The sequence below is a fragment of the Rhinopithecus roxellana genome, chromosome 6, assembly GCF_007565055.1.
Source record: "Rhinopithecus roxellana isolate Shanxi Qingling chromosome 6, ASM756505v1, whole genome shotgun sequence".
In the NCBI taxonomy this organism is placed as follows: domain Eukaryota; kingdom Metazoa; phylum Chordata; class Mammalia; order Primates; family Cercopithecidae; genus Rhinopithecus; species Rhinopithecus roxellana.
The window spans coordinates 135,477,281-135,497,104 of record NC_044554.1 but is presented as its reverse complement, the minus strand read 5'-3'; the positions used below and the strand labels follow the sequence as shown (position 1 = coordinate 135,497,104).

The 19,824-nt window shown below is 42.4% G+C and overlaps 1 protein-coding gene and 3 pseudogenes across 4 annotated transcripts in view; 1 reads left to right on the top strand and 3 right to left on the bottom strand.

The window, feature by feature from the left end:
• The window catches only part of RABGEF1 (RAB guanine nucleotide exchange factor 1), a 47,646-nt gene that overhangs the window by 15,359 nt on the left and 12,463 nt on the right, over positions 1-19,824 (bottom strand). For all 3 annotated transcript variants that reach the window (XM_030932882.1, XM_030932883.1, XM_030932884.1), the window contains one exon: positions 1,178-1,259. In XM_030932882.1, the coding sequence (XP_030788742.1) occupies positions 1,178-1,259 (82 nt within the window). The remainder of the gene's footprint in view (positions 1-1,177; positions 1,260-19,824) is intronic.
• Positions 7,044-8,203, bottom strand: LOC104677308 (annotated as a pseudogene). Its single transcript, XR_004058028.1, has one exon. The product of XR_004058028.1 is annotated as an adenylate kinase 4, mitochondrial pseudogene (transcript).
• LOC104677127 lies at positions 13,196-13,974 on the bottom strand (annotated as a pseudogene).
• On the top strand, positions 13,332-13,429 carry LOC115898515 (annotated as a pseudogene).

The window sequence follows — 19,824 nt, the reverse complement described above, 5'->3', positions numbered from 1 at the left end:
AAAAATTAGCTGGGTGTGGTGGCACGCACCTGTAGTCCCAGCCACTCGGGGGCTGAGACAGGAGAATCACTTGAACCTGGGAGGCAGAGTTGCAGTGAGCCGAGGTCACACCACTATACTCCAGCTTGGGCGACAGAGTAATATTCTGTCTCAACAAAAACAAACAAACAAACAAACAAAAAAACTTCTTTCAAATGTTGGGCTGCATCCTCAGTTCTAACTGAAGTTGTCTGGCAGGACCTAACAGTGTACACCCTGCCAAATGGGGAGACCTCAGTAAGGTCACTCCCTGTCCTACATTGCAAAGGCATTTGCAACTCCCAAGACTGATGAATGCTGATGAAACTTATCCTTTCATTTTTCTGAGGATTACCATAACACCTTAGAGCTCTCGGAGGTATACAAATGGAGCAGATTTCTCAGATACACACATGTCCTGAGTATATCCTAAAGTCTAACATCACTGGAGGTTGAATCCATAAAGAATCCCTAAAAACCTGAAGCACCACCCCCCCCTTTTTTTTAACTATTAATACAATGACTCACCAAAATGGTGATTACAAGATGGGAAATTCATTTAGCAAAGCCTTCCAAGAAGTTTTTTTCTTTCTCTCTCTCTCTTTCTGATTTGGAGAAAGAGTCTCGATTTGTCACCCAGGCTGGGGTGCCGTGGTGCAATCTCAGCTCACTGCAACCTCCACCTTCCAGGTTCAAACAATTCTTGTTCCTCGGTCTCCCATGTAGCTGGGATTACAGACATGCACCACGACACCCAGCTACTTTTTGTATTTTTAATAGAAGCGGGGTTTCACCATGTTGGCTAGGCTGGTCTCGAACTCCTGGCCTAAAGTGATCCACCCACTTTAGCCTCCCAAAGTGCTGGGATTACAGGCATGAGTCACTGCACCAGGCCCTAAGAGGTTTTCGTCTGCTCCACCCCTGCCCCTAATGGAGTTATTAAACATTACTCAATAAATTATCCAATTGCTCCTGGAAAGATACACATGGCACAGTTAAAGGCACTGCTAAGTATAAGATCAGTTCCCAGAATGTCAGTGAGGTTATAGGATGAAGTCTACAAAACAGCCAGACCATCAGGGAAAGAAAGAAATTGCTAAGAGACTGAGCAGTCGTCCCTCTGCAATACCCGCAATCTCTCAATGGCTAACAGTGTTACCTTTCCCGCGAGTCTGCATCCTTTCGGCCACATTGTGGTAGAAATCCTGAGCACACTCTGACTGTTCTTCAATGCTCAGATCCTGAAAGAGAGAGACAAAGAGGCCACTTGTAGCTGAACAAAGTGCAGAAGCACAGCTCTACATTCTAAGAACTTTCCAAAAGCCACTCCTTGTACTGGTAGTAAGCCTAAAAGTACTCACAGGTTATATTAGTCCTGCAGGAGAGTAAATCCTATCTATTAATATTATTTCCAATATCCACTGTTGCCAGACTTTTCCTTAGTTCAGCTAAAGATGGGGTCCTTGTCTGTCTCACGGCCACAAAAATTTAGGCTCACAGACGGTTTGAATGGTGAGTAAGACAGGGTTTCATTAGATGAAAAGGAAGAAAAGGGTGAATCAGAGACTCAGAAGGCCAGAATCCCTGCTAGAGTGCTTCCTGCCAGCAGCTAGAATCCCAGGCTCCACACAGAAAGAAGAGGTGCCAGGCTCCTCCCCGCTACAAATGGTGCAAACTTCCCAAAGCTCCACCCCGGTGGGCAGGCCGGCTGGAGTTTTTCCGGGGACCCCTTCCCACCTAGCAGTTTCACCATGACCATCTCATTCTTTTTTCTATATCTACATAGTCTTAAATAGATTTAATGCATGTTTTGATAATTTACTTATTTTATGGACATTTCTCTTTAATCCACTGAATCATTTTTGGTGGCTTTATAACATTCCATCATATTAACTGACTTATTTGACTCTTCTCTACCACTGTGCATTTGAGTTGCTTCCCCTCTTTCACTGTTGTGCATCGTAGCTATAAATACTTTTGTAAGGACTATCTTCTTTTGGGTTACTTCTCTGTGATACATTTCCAAAAGTGGCATTAACCACTTAATAAGAATAAATAACGTTATAGCTCTAAGCATCTATTGCTACTCATACTCCTCAGAAACTCAGTGCACACTGTCATTAACCACGTGTATGTGCTTATTTCCCTATGGCCCTTACAACATTGGGTCTGATAATTTTCATTTGGTTTTACTGATTTTATAGGTGTAATATATGCATTTGTTTCTCACTTTCTACCAAAGAGTATTTAAAGTCTATTTAAAAGACAAATGCAGTTCAGCACACGAGACCAGAAAATAAAAAGAATAACAACTGTAATCCCAGTGCTCTGGGAGGCTGAGGCTAGAGATCGATTGAGCCTACGAGTTCGAGACCAGCCTGGGCAACATAGTGAGACCCCATCTCAGAAAAGAAAAGAAAAGAAAAGAAAAGTTAAAAATTTTTAACAATAATAAGTTAAAAAAAAAAAAAAAGCAAATTAAACACGGAGAGAGACCAAAAGCAGAGCCACAGATGACAAGACAGAAATGTTTTCCTGGAAGATGTCTAAATTAGTCAAGAGTCAGCCCATACATCTGTTACTAACTAAACTTTTTAGCAGTCATCACTAAGATGAAAACAGTTACGTAATTCAGGGTTCAAAAGACAAAAGCAAACCAATCCTTCAGGTGAAATTCTGACACCAAAATGAAAAATTTCTCCCAAGGGTTCTCACAAGGATGTCATGGTAGAAGAGCATGAATGAGGCCGAGAACAAACCCCTGGGACCGGCCGTCACAGACCTCATCTACACAGGCCAATGACATCACACGCCAAGGGCTGATACATCCTGTGGAAGCCTGCAGCAGTCTGACGGTCTGGCTTAAGTCTAAAAGGATGGCAGGACTCTTGGGGTCGTGGGCAGTCACCTCGTTCCCTCAGTGAAAAAGGCCAAAAGCACTCAGGGCACTTTGTGATCACCGTGACCGCAGCCCTCGTTACTGTCGACTGCTTACCCATATACATGCCATTTGGTGAATTAAAATTAATCCCTCATCTATAAAAGCCTAGGGACTACCTTTAGTAAAGTTCAGATATTTCACTATATTAAGCTCTTATTTATGTTCATGACTTCCCACTGTTTTATTTTTTATTGCACAGATTTTTTTAAAAGTTAATACTATTAAGCCTTTTATCTGGTCATTAAAAACAATTTTTTTTTTTTTTTTTTTTTGCGACGGAGTCTCGCTCTGTCGCCCGGGCTGGAGTGCAGTGGCCGGTTCTCAGCTCACTGCAAGCTCCGCCTCCCGGGTTTATGCCATTCTCCTGCCTCAGCCTCCGAGTAGCTGGGACTACAGGCGCCCGCCACCTCGCCCGGCTAGTTTTTTGTATTTTTTAGTAGAGACGGGGTTTCACCGTGTTAGCCAGGATGGTCTCGATCTCCTGACCTCGTGATCCGCCCGTCTCGGCCTCCCAAAGTGCTGGAATTACAGGCTTGAGCCACCGCGCCCGGCCATTAAAAACAATTCTTTTGGCCAGGCGCAGTGGCTCACGCCTGTAATCCCAGCACTTTGGGAGGCCGAGGCGGGTGGATCACCTGAGGTCAGAAGTTCGAGACCAACCTGGTCAAAATGGCGAAACCCTGTCTCTACTAATACAAAAATTAGCTGGACATGCTAGTACACACCTGTAATCCCAGCTACTCGGGAGGCTAAGGCAGGAGAATTGCTCGAACCCTGGAAGCAGAGGCTGCAATGAGCCGAGATCACACCATTGCACTCTAGGCTGGGTGACAGAGTGAGATTCTGACTCAAGACAAAAGAAATTCTTTTTTTTTTTTTTTTAAGTTTTAAATTTTATTCCTCTTTTTACTTAATTTTTTAAACACATATAGAGATAAGGTCTCACTGTGTTGCCCAGGCTGGTCTTAAACTCCTGGGTTCAAGTGATCCTCTGGCCTTGGTCTCCCAAAGTGCTGGGATTACAGGTGTGAGCCACCACGCCTGGGGAAAACAATTTTTTGATAGTTCAATTTTAGCTCCTCTTTACAGCTGAAATACATATCCTAATCTACTTTCTTTTTTTTTTTTTCCCTCCCGGGATGGAGTCTTGCTCTCTTGCCCAGGCTGGAATGCAGTGGCGTGATCTCACTGCAACCTCTGTGTCATGGGTTCAAGTGATTCTCCTGCCTCAGCCTCCGAAGTAGCTGGGATTACAGGCATGCACCGCCACACCCAGCTGATTTTTGTTGTTTTTTTCTTTTCTTTTTTTTTTTTGAGACAGTCTCGCTCTGTCACCCAGGCTGGAGTGCAATGGTGGGATCTTGGCTCACTGCAATCTCCGCCTCCCGGTTCAAGCGATTCTCCTGCCTCAGCCTCCTGAGTAGCTCTAGGATTACTGGCACCGGCCACCATGCCCAGCTAATTTTTGTATTTTTAGTGGAGACAGAGTTGCACCATGTTGGCCAGGCTGGTCTTAAACTCCTGGTCTCGTGATCCAGCTGCCTTGGCCTCCCAAAGTGCTGGTATTACAGGCATGAGCCACCATACCAAGCTCATATCCTAATCTACTTTCTTCTCAATACTTTCACGGTTAGCTCTTTGATTTGGCTGAAATGTAAGGTGCATGGTATGAAACACAGAACTAAAATAAACTTTATACAAGCCTATCTGTCATCAGCAGCAGTTAGTAAAGCACGACCTTATTCCCTCTCGTCCTCCCAGTTGTCATATAACTTGCCCCTGAGAAATGAAATCTATTTCTGAAATCTCTGGTTTATTTCACTGTTCTATATTTTCATTTTTTACCCAAATCTCATCTAGGTGTGATGACTTTCATTTTAGAACATATTTAAAAGTCTGCTGGATTTAGAAGCCTCCCTGCTTCACAAATTCCTGCTTTTTAACCCCTCACAAAAAAAAATCATATGGTATATGTGTTTTCCTGTTTTTCTAGAATAATGAAACATTGTAATTTAAATGATATTTTAAGTGTTTACACTGACCTGCAAAGTTTGTCCTTTTTTTTTTTTTTTTTGAGACGGAGTCCCGATCTGTCACCCAGGCTGGAGTGAAGTGGTGTGATCTTGACCCACTGAAATCTCCGCCTCCCAGTTTCAAGCAATTCTCCTGTCTCAGCCTCCTGAGTAGCTGGGACTACAGGTGTGTGCCACCACACCCAGCTAATTTTTGTATTTTTAGTAGACATGGGGTTTCACAAAGTTGTCTAGGCTGGTCTCGAACTCCTGACCTCAAGTGATCCACCCGCCTTGGCCTCCCAAAGCGCTGGGATCACAGGCGTAAGCCACCACACCCGGCCACCATCAAACTGTCTTTTAATTCTCTGAATGAACTTCTAAGTTGCCACATTAAATTCTCAATATTTAACATTCTTTATTGCTGTTGTCTTTTAAAATTACTTTTTTTTGAGATGGAGTCTCACTCTGTCACCCGGGCTGGAGTGCAGGGGCGCCATCTCAGCTCACTGCAACCTCCACCTCGCAGGTTCAAGCAATTCTCTTGCCTTAGTCTCCCGTGTGGCTGGGATTACAGTCGCCTGTCACTACGCCCAGCTAATTTTTTGTATTTTTCATAGTAGAGAAGGGGTTTCACCATGTTGGACAGGCCGGTCTCGAACTCCTGACCTCGTGATTCGCCTGCCCCGGCCTCCCAAAGTGCTGGGATTACTGGTGTTAAGTCATGGCACCCAGCCTAAAATTACTATTTTAAAAAAAATGCTAGGCTGTTTTTTTATCACTAGTATGTACACTGTAAGTAAATTCTGTGGACTTATCTTGCCATGTTGCTATATCTGTACTTCTACTACTGTTCTGTTTTCCCTTGGATTTTTTTTTTCTTTTTTCTTTTTTTAAATCTTTTAACAAATGGTTTATTGATACTATGTTATAATGCATGACAAAATATTAGTATCTAATTCTAGACTTCATGGCCACCCCACAGGATGAATCTTTGGAACAGAAAAAAAAAATAAAGATTTTGTTTTCCCATAACCATAAAGTTATTATACTCAGTCCAGGCACAGCTAGTACAACATTCTGCTCAACCCCACAGGCTCCACTCCCTTTACCACCTATTTATAATATGTTTGGGTCACTCATAGGAGTGAAACACTGTCAGCATCAATAGTTAGCAGCATTTTCTTTTCTTTTTTTTTTTTTTTTTTTTTTTGAGACGGAGTCTCGCTCTGTCACCCAGGCTGGAGTGCAATGGCCAGATCTCAGCTCACTGCAAGCTCCGCCCCCCGGGTTTACACCATTCTCCTGCCTCAGCCTCCTAAGTAGCTGGGACTACAGGCGCCCGCCACCTCGCCTGGCTAGTTTTTTTGTATTTTTTAGTAGAGACGGGGTTTCACCGTATTAGCCAGGATGGTCTCGATCTCCTGACCTCGTGATCCGCCCGTCTCGGCCTCCCAAAGTGCTGGGATTACAGGCTTGAGCCACCGCGCCCGGCCAGCAGCAGTTTCAAAATACATTTTGTTGTACTGAATAGAAACCGTTAACTATTCAATTAGTCCAGTAATTCCAAATAGTCTTATTACTTCTATACATTAGATATGATCTTACAACATTTATGTAGCTAAATACTTATACTTCCCACGCTTTTTGAGGATTTCCAAAAGACTTTAGGGGGTTCCCAAGACTTTTAGGGGGTTATTTTTTTTTCACAATAAAAGAAAGGAACAGTGTCAATCCATGAGAGTCAGACCAGCAGTTTAATAAGATCCTCTTCATGGCTCAGTTTCCGGTGCATACAGAAATTCAATACAGCCCCATCACTCTCAGTTCTTAGAAGAATTTGAGAGGGATAAGAGCAATAACTATCAGTTTTGTTTAACAGCCTAAAAGTGAAAACAGATGTCAAAAAAAAAAAAAAAAAAAAAAAAAAAAAAGCAGCCAAATTCTTTCATCCCAGGATGTCTGAAAAGGAGAGACTTTATGGAGTGTGGATATAGAAAAGGAGTTATTCCCACCAGAAAAAAATGAACTGTGGACACACTCACTCAAGACCAGAGAAACCACCACTGTGAGTAAGTAGCTTCAATTTCACTGTTGCCAGGGAGGCACACACCAAAAAGCCTGGGACAAAGCCTGGGCTAGAGCCCTTAGGATTCATTCTCAGGCTTCCTGGTGCTGTGGTTCAACAGCCTTTGTGGGGATGGAGAGAACCAGATACTATCACAATCACGTGTAAAATAGAATAACACAGCAACAGCTGTCAAAAACCAGCTGGAGCTGAGGTTACATACCATTTGAAATCCACACTGTACTTGCTTTCTTGTGAAGGGCTTGAGACATGTGCAGAGACACCTTAAATATGTGTAGGTGACTTTCCTTTTGAAAGGCAGAGGAAGGCCTCTTGTGAACTCTTTCTACTCATTTGTTTTCCTATCAGTTCACCATTTCAACTAGAAAAGATGCTGTAAGCTACCTCAGCTAGCTTCTAATTTGGACACAGCACCAATACTACACACACAATTGAATGAATGACCACATCTTCCTGGTTCTTCCATTGGGCAGGGTCAATATGCTTCTTTTGGACTGAATAGGTGTGATCTTGTTCGAGAAAAGTGTGTAAATGTAGGGCCAGATTTTGTTCGTCTCCGTCCCGGAAAATTGGTGGAGCACTCCTCGGCTCTTGTATAAGTCAATGACTGGCTTCGCCACGTCTTTGTACTGTCTTAGCCTGGCAGCAACTGCTTCAGGTTTATCATCCTCCTGCTGGACTAATGGCTCACCAGTGACATCATCAATATCATGCACATGAGGTGGATTGAAGTCCAGGTTATATACCCTTCCACTAGGAGGGTGAATTCAACAGCGGCTGAGACGATCTTTAAGTGTTTCAAATGGAATGTTCAAACTGATCACTAGATTCACAGATTTTGTCCAGGGCTTCGGCTTGTCCTAATGTCCTAGGAAAACCATCAAGGAGCCAGTGCTGGCCACGCCTATTCTCCAACTCTGACATCATTAGGCATGGGATCACATGGTCTGGAACCAAAAGACTTCTCTCTATATACTGCTGTGCCATCTCACCAACTTCGGTGTTGGCCTTGATGTTCTCCCCCAAGAAGTGGCCGCTGGAGAGATGCTGGAGGCCAAAGTTCTGGGCGATCCTCTGGCACACAGTGCCCTTGCCCGAGCCGGGTGGCCCGAGGATGACTGCACACAGGCGTTTGGAAGCCATTCTCTTCGAGAGGAGGGGGGTGGCCAAACGCGCAGCCCTGACCACGGCCATGGAGGGAGCCCTGGGAACTCTGTTTCTCGGCCCCCTACCTCTGGCACCCTCCACTCGCACTGGGACTCGCCGGCCCCCCTTGGATATTCTTGGTAAGATTTTTTCCTGAACTTCCTAAAAATTACATTTGTATTCATTCTAAAAGCACTCATTACTCATTACGTGATGAGTAGAACTCAAGTCACTGTACCAATTCTATAAAAAAGTCAAGAAAATGCTCAGATGGCTTTCAATTTACATGGGAAGACTGAATGCAATCATTATAATATTCTATAATTACAAACAAGAAGGACAAAGTACCGTGGGGCACACTGTAAGTCTCACTTTTTCTTACTGGAGCTGTCTCCTTCTCTAGATAGGTATGGTGGTAGCAGCAGGAAGTGTGCTTATTTTATACTAACGCCTGTGGTGAGATGATGGTGACCAGATCTTTCTAGCGATGCTTGCGAGAAAAGTTGTTACCTTCCTGATCTGTGGTGTGAACCCAAGTAGATCCAGAACTACTCCATGAGAAAAGTCCTGATGCTACCCACCCTACCCCCACAGTTGACTGTGAAAGCACGATGGGCCTCGATCTGAGCATGCTCCGTAGGTCAAATGCGTGGGTTTTCATTACCACCACCCCGCACCTCTATTTCCAGTTCTCCAAGGAGACTTCCATCTAGCCCTCACCTATGAATTGATGAAATATATTTACATTATACATTCTCTAAGTTATATCTCTGTACTAAATTAGATCACCAGACAAATACATCCGTGGACTATACTTTAGGTTTACTGGAGATATTTTTTCAGAGAACTAGTTTTAGTTTTCAGCCTGGACTTTCTGTTTTTTAAAATCTTTTTAGACAAAAGTCTTGCTGTGTTGCCCAAGCTGGAGTGCAGAGGTGCCATCTCGGCTCACTGCGACCTCTGCTTCCCAGGTTCAAGTGCTTCAGCCTCCCTTGTAGCTGGGATTAAAAGCAAGTGCCATCACACCGGATAATTTTTGTATTTTTAGTAGAGACAGGGTTTTGCCATGTTGAACAGGCTGGTCTCAAACTCCTGGCCTCAAGTGACCTGCCTGCCTTAGCCTCCCAAAATGCTGGGATTATAGGCATAAGCCACAACACCCAGCCTATGCCTGGACTTCTATGTAATCACAGTAGTAGCTACGTGAAGAACATGCCCATAAGAACATGCTTTTAAACTCCAAGTACCATCAAATTATGACCCTGTTCTCTCACTCTTATTTTAAATTAATTTTGTAAACCTCAAATCCTTTCAATAAGCAGAATGGGTCTATATAACAAAACGATTACCATTATGGAGTGTAAGATTTTTTTTTTCTTGAGATGGAGTTTCACTCTTGTCACCCAGGTGAGGTCACCCATCACGCAATGGCGCGATCTTGGCTCACTGCAATCTCTACCTCCTGGGTTCAAGCAATTCTCCTGTCTTGGCCTCCCAAGTAGCTGGGATTACGCCCAGCTTGTTTTTGTATTTTTGGTAGAGACAGGGTTTCACCATATTGGCCAGGCTGGTCTCGAACTCCTGACCTCAGGTGATCTGCCTGCCTCGGCCTCCCAAAGTGCTGAGATTATAAATGTGAGACACCGCGACCAGCCAAGATGAGTTTTTGTTTTTTTTTAAAAACTATTAAACCCTCAAGTCTAACTTTATCATGGGGGACAACATTTTAACTGATATTTGAATTTTCCTTTATGGCGCTATAATTTAACTTGTTATTGTTTTATTATTTTTTCAGAAATTGCATTTGACTACATTGCCTAGGATGGAGTGTAGTAGCTATTCACAGATGTAATTGTAGCTCACTGCAGCCTCACATTCCTAGGCTCAAGCAATCCTCCTGTCTCCCTCCTGAGTAGGGGGACGGCAGGTACACACTGCGGTGCACAAATCGATCCTTCTAGTTCATGTATTTTCTGCAAAAGCTTATCCATTCATTTAATCTTCTTAGGTAGTTTACACATGGTTTTACACCTTTCATTTGCACCAAATTTTAGCACTTAGAACAAACCATATTCATTCTTGTGATTATTATTACAGGTCTCAGCATTCCTAACTCAAAAATCAAAAATCTGAAATGCTCAAAAATTCCGAATTTTTTAGTGGTGACATGACACCACAAACGGGAAATTCCACATCTGGCCTCATGTGACGGGCCGCAGTCAAAAAGCAGCCAAAACTGTTTCATGCACAAAACTGCTTAAAATGTGGTATAATATTACCTTCAGGCTACGTATGTAAGGTATATATACAACAAATGAATTCTGTGTTTGGACTTGGGTCCCGGTCCCAAGTTATCTTATACATGTGTAAATATTCCAAAATCTGAGAAAACCCCAAATCTGAAACACTTCTGGTCCCAAGGCTTTCGGATAAGGGATGCTCAGCCTATAGTGCTCGCTTCCAACTAGAAACTCTCTGAGTTCCTTTTAGAGACCCGAGCGGCCTGTCTTACTGGTGTCAAGGGATCATGTTCTCCTCAGCTCCACACAACCCCTACAATTTTACAGTACAATGCAGAAAACTCCTTTTCTATTTCCACCAGTTTATGCTCCAGTAGAGTATTTATTTCATAATGTAAAAGAACTCCCCTGCCACTCTGTCTCTTGTCCCGCTTTCCATTCTTGTAGGACTTACACTATGTTACAGATCTGCTTGTTGTCCATTTCCCCCACTAAAATGTTAGCTCCACGAGGGCACCGTTCACCACCATATCCTCACGCCTAGAACAGGGCCAGGCACATGGTTAGTGCTCCGTATGGGTTGACTGAATGAATGTGGCCATTTATTACCATTCCTCCCTTTATAAGATGGTGAAGACAATTCTCCATAGATCTCTTTCTACCCATCTGTGAGCAAATACAATGACTGCCTTTGTGTTGCAACATCTTTTCAAGGATTTCTGTATAGCAAACAGCTTTAGGAGACAGAGATAGTACCTCCTTCAAGAGAAAAGGCTAGACCGCTTACTGTGTAATAAGGATCCCTAAGCCCAAGGTTCCTCTCCTCTAATACAACTCACTGCATGCACAGGCTTTCCCTGGTCTTCTCTGCATTATCCCATAGGAACAGATACTCAGGGGATAAGCACAAATGCAAATGCTCTGGCTACTGCTGCTGCTGTAAGAAACTGGTCTTGTCTCTGACCCAAAGCAAGAGACTCGTGTCTTCGGCCAGTATCTGTGAAACCATGGCAGGTTAATTTGTTAGCCTGCAAATAAGGTAACTCTCAGGCCCCTCACAGTGTTTGCCAAAGGAGCAAAGTGAGAGCAGGTTTGTGTTGGTAAGTTCTTTTAGGCTCAACAAAACTCCAAAAGGTTTGTCATAGTTTTCCAAGAAAAAAAGATAGTAGAGCAGTGAGCAAATCCTTTTCCTCAAGTACTCTCTAATCATTGTATGGGATCATCTTTTGTATAACATTTTTTTTTTTTGAGATGGAGCTCTGTCGCCAGGCTGCAGTGCGGTGGCACGATCTCAACTCACTGCAACCTATACTTCCCAGGTTGAAGCAATTCTCCTGCCTCAGCCTCCCGAGTAGCTGGGACTACAAGCATGTGCCACCACGCCAATTTTTGTATTTCTAGTAGAGATGGGGTTTCACCATCTTGGCCAGGTTGGTCTTGAACTCCTGACCTCGTGATCCATCCGCCTCGGCCTCCTAAAAGTGCTGGGATTACAAGCGTGAGCCACCGCACCTGGCATCTTTTCTACGACATCTGAGTAAAGTTGTCATTTTATTTTATTTTTCTAAAATAAATTTTTACTGTGTGATTAAGACATTGACAAGTGGGTGTCTATCTTTGAATATTATGCTGAGAGGCACTCTGTACACTTTCTTAACGGTCTGGCTGAGATCTTTGTTTCCACTTTGAAAACCTTTGACTATTTTCCTTGACCATGTTTTCTGTGTATTTCATCTGGAACTCCCGTGATTACAATGGGAATCGCCACAGTCTATTTTCTGGGTTCATTAAGTTTTGTCTGTACTGCTGTTAACTGCTTAACCTATTTAGGTTTTAGCTTTGATGTCCATATTTTTTTGTATTACCATTTGTGCTACCTTCAATAATTTTTTAAAGGAAAAGAAACATGAGGGCTTTAATCCTCTTGAAAAATGAAACACTAACATTTAAAGTGTGCCAAGCATGCAGTCCTCACATTCTGAGAAAGTTCATCTCACCAGGGAATATATCTTGAGGTCATTAGTAACTAGTAGAACACAGATTTAAACATTTCCACATTTAGATGAAGAAAACAGGGCAAAACTAACTGATTTTCTCAAATTCAATTACTGGCAAAATAAAGGTAGTGGTAACCGTTAAGGTACATATGCTCATTTTGCATCTCCAAAAACAGACAAACAAAAAAGCCAGAAATCTGTCATTTTTAGCAGCTAGACAGTGTCTAAGGAACTCACATGTTCTTCATAAAGGTCATCATAAAGTTTTTAGTGTAAGAAATGTTTCGACTCTTGCTTTCCCTTTATTGAATGAAATGTGTAGTGGGCTAAGAAATCCAGTAACTCCCATGCTACAGGCTGCACAAGAGACACACAGGGCAGACAGGAGTGTCCAGATTGCCAAAAAGCAGAATTCCCAAAGACATTTTGTTCATTTAAAATACTTTGATGTCACTAGAGTCTGAGCAGATACAGTGTGATTCATGAAACTCTAGTAGTTTCCTACTGGCCTTTTTTTACTAAGTAAGTGGAATGATTAAACATGTGGTACTAAAAATCAGAGAACACTCCTGAATACGAGTTCATTAATGTAACTGTGAGATCAGCTTACTGGGCTGTTTACCCACTGGTTACTTCTGCTTTCCAAGAGCCTTGGGGAAAGTCAAAAGTATTCATAGATGAGAAAAGATGAACCAGCCTTTCATGAATTATGGCAAGAGATTTAAGGAAAAAAAAAATCTTGTAAGAGTCAGCTAAGCCTCCTTCACCACACCAACAAGGGCAGGTCTCAGGAGCTGCCCATGCAGCTTGAACCTCACTTTAGTAACCAGAACCACTGGGCTCAGCTCTTTCCCCTAAACCAGCATGTGGAACAAGACCTCATGCTAGATCTTCCTGTGATTCGTAAGTGTGACGGCTGGGTTTTCATGTGTGAGATATGCCTCCCTCAAAGCTTGTCACAACACTGGCACATTGCCTGTCGGATGTGAACAAAGATAAAAAAAAGACCGCATGCTCATAAGGGTAGAACTTGGCACTGACAGGGTTCAGCTTGGCAGTGCTTGCTGAACACTTCGTGAATCTGGACTTCACTCATTGTGAGAGTCTCACGGCGGTTCTTCAGGTGAGGGTTATTGTCTTTAATTTCTTCTTCTGGAACACACAGTGTTGCCTTCTCCAAAACATCTGTCACCTCTAACGAGTCCTTGCAGAAGCCCTGAATGCTATACGTATTTGCCTCCTCCACCAATTTTTGGCTGCTCTGCTGCAAGCCCTCAGTATCTATCTGCCAATGCTTGCTTATCTTCTTCCACAGCCTCCTTCAGCTGCTCTTCCAACTTGACTTCTTCCATGAGTATCTTGTCTGTAGAGGGAGTATCTGTCCCCCATTTGGTTTGGATCCACGTCCTCTTCCAAGGGTTGGCAACTGTTCTTTTGTTTTGTAGTTGTGTGTAGAACTGAGGAGAAGGCCTAGAGACACTGCCAACACTGGGAGACTGCGTGGCACCAGCCTCACGCATGGAGCCACCATGGCTGCCCCAGGATGATGATATAAGTTTCCCTTTGCCTATCAGTACGTGCTTCTATGAAACATTTTAAATTATTTTTATTCATTCAACACAATTATCAAATACATCTTGTATCTACTTTTGTTCCTTATGACATAGATTCTGAGCACTCAGAGCTATTTCCACTGCTTCACTTCTCATTCTCAGTGCTTCTAATTTTAAAATTGGGTCCTGGGTTGCTACCCCTACTGAAGTTCTCACAATAATTAAAGCCTATTTGCTGGTTAAAGGTTCTTTATTTTGGGTACATACTTCTGTTCTTCTAACAGTAATTATATGGCAGGGCAAACTACTCCTTGATTAAACATATAGTTTAGAATAGCAGAGTCATTTTAAGGTATAGGAGGACACTTATCTTTCTACTTATTCTGGAAAAGAACATGGAAATGAAGATATAGCCACGTCTTAAACTGTATATTTTTTGTCCTCATTCAGGTACAAAGCTTTAAGTCCATATAATATAATCAGTATCAGATTTTTTTTTTTTTTTTTTGAGACAGAGTGTTTTGCTCCTGTTGCTCAGGCTGGAATGCAATGGCACAATCTTGGCTAACTGCAACCTTCGCCTCCCAGGTTCAAGTGATTCTCCTGCCTCAGCCACCCTAGCAGCTGGGATTACAGGCACCCACCACCACGCCCAGCTAATTTTTGTATTTTTAGTAGAGACGGGGTTTCACTATGTTGGCGAAGCTGGTCTCGAACTCCTGAGCTCAGGCCATCCACCCACCTTGGCCTCCCAAAGTGCTAGGATTACAGGCGTGAGCCACTGTGCCCGGCTCAGTATCAGATTTCTATAGAAGGACTGGCTAGAAAAATAACAGTGAAACAAGCAAAAGGTGTTATGTTGTGCTTAACTGCTTCCTTAGAAAAAAGAGCTTATCGGCCGGGTGCGGTGGCTCATGCCTGTAATCCCAGCACTTTGGGAGGCCAAGGCGGGAGGATCATGAGGTCAGGAGATAGGGACCATCCTGGCTACCACAGTGAAAGCCGTCTCTACTAAAAATACAAAAAACTAGCTGGGCATGGTGGTGGGTGCCTGTTGTCCCAGCTTCTCAGGAGTCTGAGGCAGGAGAATGGTGTGAACCCAGGAGGCAGAGTTTGCAGTGAGCCAAGATCGTGCCACTGCACTCCGGCCTGGGTGACAGAGTGAAACTCTGTCTCAAAAAAAAAAAAAAAAAAAAGAGCTTATCAGAATGACTATTAAGAAGTCTTATTGTAGAAACTGAATTGATTGCCATGAATGGAGTATTAAGGGATTAATACAAATTAAAAAAATAAAAATAACTGAATTGAGAAACCCAAAAAATGAGGGGTGTTTTTTGTTTGTTGTTTGTTTTTGAGATGGAGTCTTGTTCTGTTGCCCAGGCTGGAGTGCAGCTGCATGATCGGCTCACTGCAACCTTCACCTTTTAGGTTCCAGTGATTCTTCTGCCTCAGCCTCCTGAGTAGCTGGAACTACAGGTAAGCGCCACTTTGCCCAGCTAATTTTTGTATTTTTAGTAGAGACAGGGTTTTACCACATTGGCCAGGCTGGTCTTGAAATCCTGACCTCATGATCCACCCACCTCGGCCTCCCAAAGTGCTGAGATTACAGGTGTGAGCGACCGCGTCCAGCCCCGAGTTTATTAAAAAGCATTAATGCAATATCCAACAAATTAAAGGGTAGGTACTTTGAGGAAGAAGAGCCTGCCCCCTTTAAAAGTAGGAGAAGTTACACTTTCAGAATAGGGAAAAAATGTTATCTGAGGGATTTATTAACACTTAGCAAGGGCAGGATTTAAATAGGTTGAGCAGCAAAAGAGTTTTTCTAGAAGTTTTATTTACTTTTATTTAATTGCAGTCTAAAGATGTCTTAAAGTGAGCGTTTTCATATAAATAATTTACAGAAAAAAGTTCTTTACAAAGCCACAGATCTCATTCAGTTAGGTAATATGGTTTTCTAGTTATTATGGGAAAGGTTAACACTTAATTGGGTTTCTATAATGCTCTAAAATTACCCTCACCACATGAAGCTCTGTACAGATAACAAAGAGAATGTATACCTCTTCATAAGTGACCATATATACTCCTGAATCCTCCTGAATCCATAATCACTCTCAGACCTGTGTGAAGCTTGGTTCTTAAGGTGAGATTCTTAAATTCAAGTTAGGCCAGGCATTGTGGCTCAATCCTGTAATCCCAGCATGCTGGCAGGCCAAGGTGAGGCTAGGAGATCATGCGAGGCTACGAGTTCATGACCAGCCTGGCCAACAGAGTAACACCCCATATCTACTAAACATACAAAAAAATTAGCTGGGCATGATGGTGTACACCTGTAACCCCAGTTATTCAGGAGGCTGAGGCATAAAAATTGCTTGAACCTGGGAGGCAGAGGCTGCGGTGAGCCAAGATCATGCCACTGCACTACAGCATAGGCAACAGAACAAGACTCTATTTAAAAAAGACAAAAAACAAAAAAAAAACAATCAGGTCAGGCATGGTGGCTCACTTCTGTAATCCCAGGATTCTGGGAGGCCGAGGCAGGCAGACCACTTGAGATCAGGAGTTCAAGACTAGCTTGGCTAACATGGTGAAATCCTGTCTCTAAAAAAAAAAAAAAGAAAAAAATTATCTAGGCATGGTGGCACATGCATGCATAATCTCAGCTACTTGGGAGGCTGAGGGAGGACAATCACTGGAACCTGGAAGGTAAAGGTTGCAGTGAGCGAAGATCACACCACTGCACTCCAGCCTTGCCAACAGAGCAAGACTCCTATCTCAAAAAGAAATAATAATAATTCAAGTTATGTTGTACAGATTAGGTTTTAAAAATTAAGCTTTATTAATTTGGCTCAGCAATTTAAATTCTTGCTCTGATGACTTGTAAGAACAGAAAAGTAGCTGACGACAACTGCATTTTCAACATAAAAGGATTCCGTGTTAATGACAGCTGCCTGTCTAATTTGCAATGGAAATATCTTATTTTAAAGAATGTATCGAGGTACTATAAGAGTATACATGTTTTAACATTAAGTAGCTAGTAAGACTAACAAGAAAGAAAAAAGAGCAAAATAAACAAGCTTCAGAAAAGTATTAGCAAACAACAGTATTTGCAGAATAGCACTGGGTGCCGTGGCTCACACCTGTAATCCCAGCTCTTTGGATGGACAAGTTGGGAGGATCACCTGAGGTCAGGAGTTCAACACTAGCCTGGGCAACATAGGGAAACCTCGTCTCTACAAAAAATAAAAAACTCAGCCGGACATGGTGGTGTTCGCTGACAGTCCCAGGTACTCAGGAGACTAAGGCAGGAGGATCACTTGAGTCTGGGAGGTCAAGTCTGCAGTGAGCAGTGACTGTGCCATTGGGCTCCAGTCTAGGAGAGAGAGCAACACGCTGCTTCAAAAAAAGAAAGGAAGGAAGGAAAGGAAAGAAAGAAAGAGAGATGTGTTGCATAGTAAAGCATTACACGTCAATACTGCAGTGGGTATGAAAATTATGTAGGTGCTGAAATTTAAATTCTAAAAACAAAAAAAATCTAAGTGTAGACAGATAAACTGTTTCTTGATAAAGACAAAATGGCATAAAAATTTCAATGCAGTTCAGAAAAGATGTAATTTTCTAGACTTGACCCTTATGCTGAAAAGACTGCTCACTGCCGGCATATAATGGGATTGGAGAAAACAGAAATGATGTGGGAAAAGATGTGGGCAAGAGCAGATCACTCTTCTGGATCTCAGAAATTTTAGAAAGAATAATACTGTGGGCTGCAGTAGGAACAATTATCCGTTTATGGCAAGGCCGCCTGGGCAGTTTTTAAACAGGTAAGAATGAATTCTCATATTGCATAGGCCCTTACCATCTGGAAAGTTTAGTTGGTGGTAATAACATTAATTTAAAGGTTTTGAGCAGTTTTGATAAATTGAGTACAAAGGCTATTTTATACTACCACATTCTTCACAATGTCAGAGGAACTGCCCCAAGAAATTTATATGATTACTGATCTGTAGTTAGGTTAGTTCAGGTGTAAAGAATGTTTATTTACTTATTTTTTTTTTTTTGAGACGGAGTCTCACTCTGTCGCCCAGGCTGGAGTGCAGTGGCCGGATCTCAGCTCACTGCAAGCTCCGCCTCCCGGGTTTACGTCATTCTCCTGCCTCAGCCTCCTGAGTAGCTGGGACTACAGGCGCCCGCCACCTCGCCTAGCTAGTTTTTTGTATTTTTTAGTAGAGACAAGGTTTCACCGTGTTAGCCAGGATGGTCTCGATCTCCCAACCTCGTGATTCGCCCATCTCGGCCTCCCAAAGTGGTGGGATTACAGGCTTGAGCCACCATGCCCAGCCTTATTTACTTATTTGAAAGGACATTAACTTGCGGCCAAAGGCCAAAAAGGCTTCTCTAGGGACATTCAGTTTAAAAAACATCTCTTTCATATACGGTATGTGCAGACTTCACACTAAAGATACCTGAGATACATGCATAGGACTTGGCCACCTAACCATGAAACACATAGTATAGAAATGGAAAATAGGTGGCTTAGTGGCTCTTAAAACAGGAGGAATCTGAGGCCATATCCAGGTCTCTGATATAAACTAGTGATGCCTTACAAATAAATATGGTGATATTTGTACCAGTTAATTACCTCTTTACTTTAGTATACTCATTTAGAAGTCTACTAAATTATTATAGAATAAGAACACATCACACTTCTAAGGAAAAGAGAAACAACAAATCTGAGTTGTGCAATTTTCTAAAACATATTATGATACAGCATATATGCTATAAGTACTACAGTATACATATGCTAATTTAATATAGCTATCCCGTCAACATTTCATGTGGGCTCAAGAAAAAAATAAATACAAAACCTCAGTTTTTAGTTCTGATAAAAATGAAAGATGGTGTCACATGAACTCTGAATTTTTCCATATTAAGGATATCTATCTGGCCGGGCGTGGTGGCTCAAGCCTGTAATCCCAGCACTTTGGGAGGCCGAGGCAGGGGGGTCACAACGTCAGGAGATCGAGACCATCCTGGCTAATACGGTGAAACCCCGTCTCTACTAAAAATACAAAAAATTAGCCAGGCGTGGTGGCAGGCACCTGTAGTCCCAGCTACTTGGGAGGCTGAGGCAGGAGAATGGCATGAACCCGGGAGGCGGAGCTCGCAGTGAGCCCAGATCGCGCCATCGCTCCAGCCTGGGCAACAGAGTGAGACTCCATCTCAAAAAAAAAAAAAAAAAAAAAAAAAAAAAATGGTATCTATCATGGTTCCTAACTTAAGAAAAAAAAGATCAATGAAAGCTTACTTGTTTTAACTCTAAATGTTTTACTCTAGAGAGAAAAAATACCTAAAGAAAGAGAGCTACTTACTTACACAGTCTAATTACATTTCTGAAGGGTGAGAAAGCAAGTTTTTCTCCTTTACAAACTGAATTAAGTATCTAAAAATTATTTTGACACAGGTCCACTGCTTATTAGCCTAGTGATTGCTGACCCCAGCTAGAATATAGCTAAACAGTTAAACACTCTGCTGCTTTTCTAATTTCCTTTTTCTAAGACTTCCTTACTTCATAGAAGGAACTTTTGAAGCTAATTCTGAGCTTAATGGTTATAGAATGTTACAACAGAATTAATCCCTATTTACAAAATGAATTCCTTTACAGGCAGTCTTATGAATTACTGCCACTGAAATTATGGGTAAAAGTAACAGGTGTGAAAGTCACAAGTTCTACTTGACATTGGCAAAATCTAGCTGTGTAACCTGGACAGGTCACTTATCCTCTTTGGCTCTCAACTTCCTCATCTATAAAACAAAGGGACTGAAACTCCATA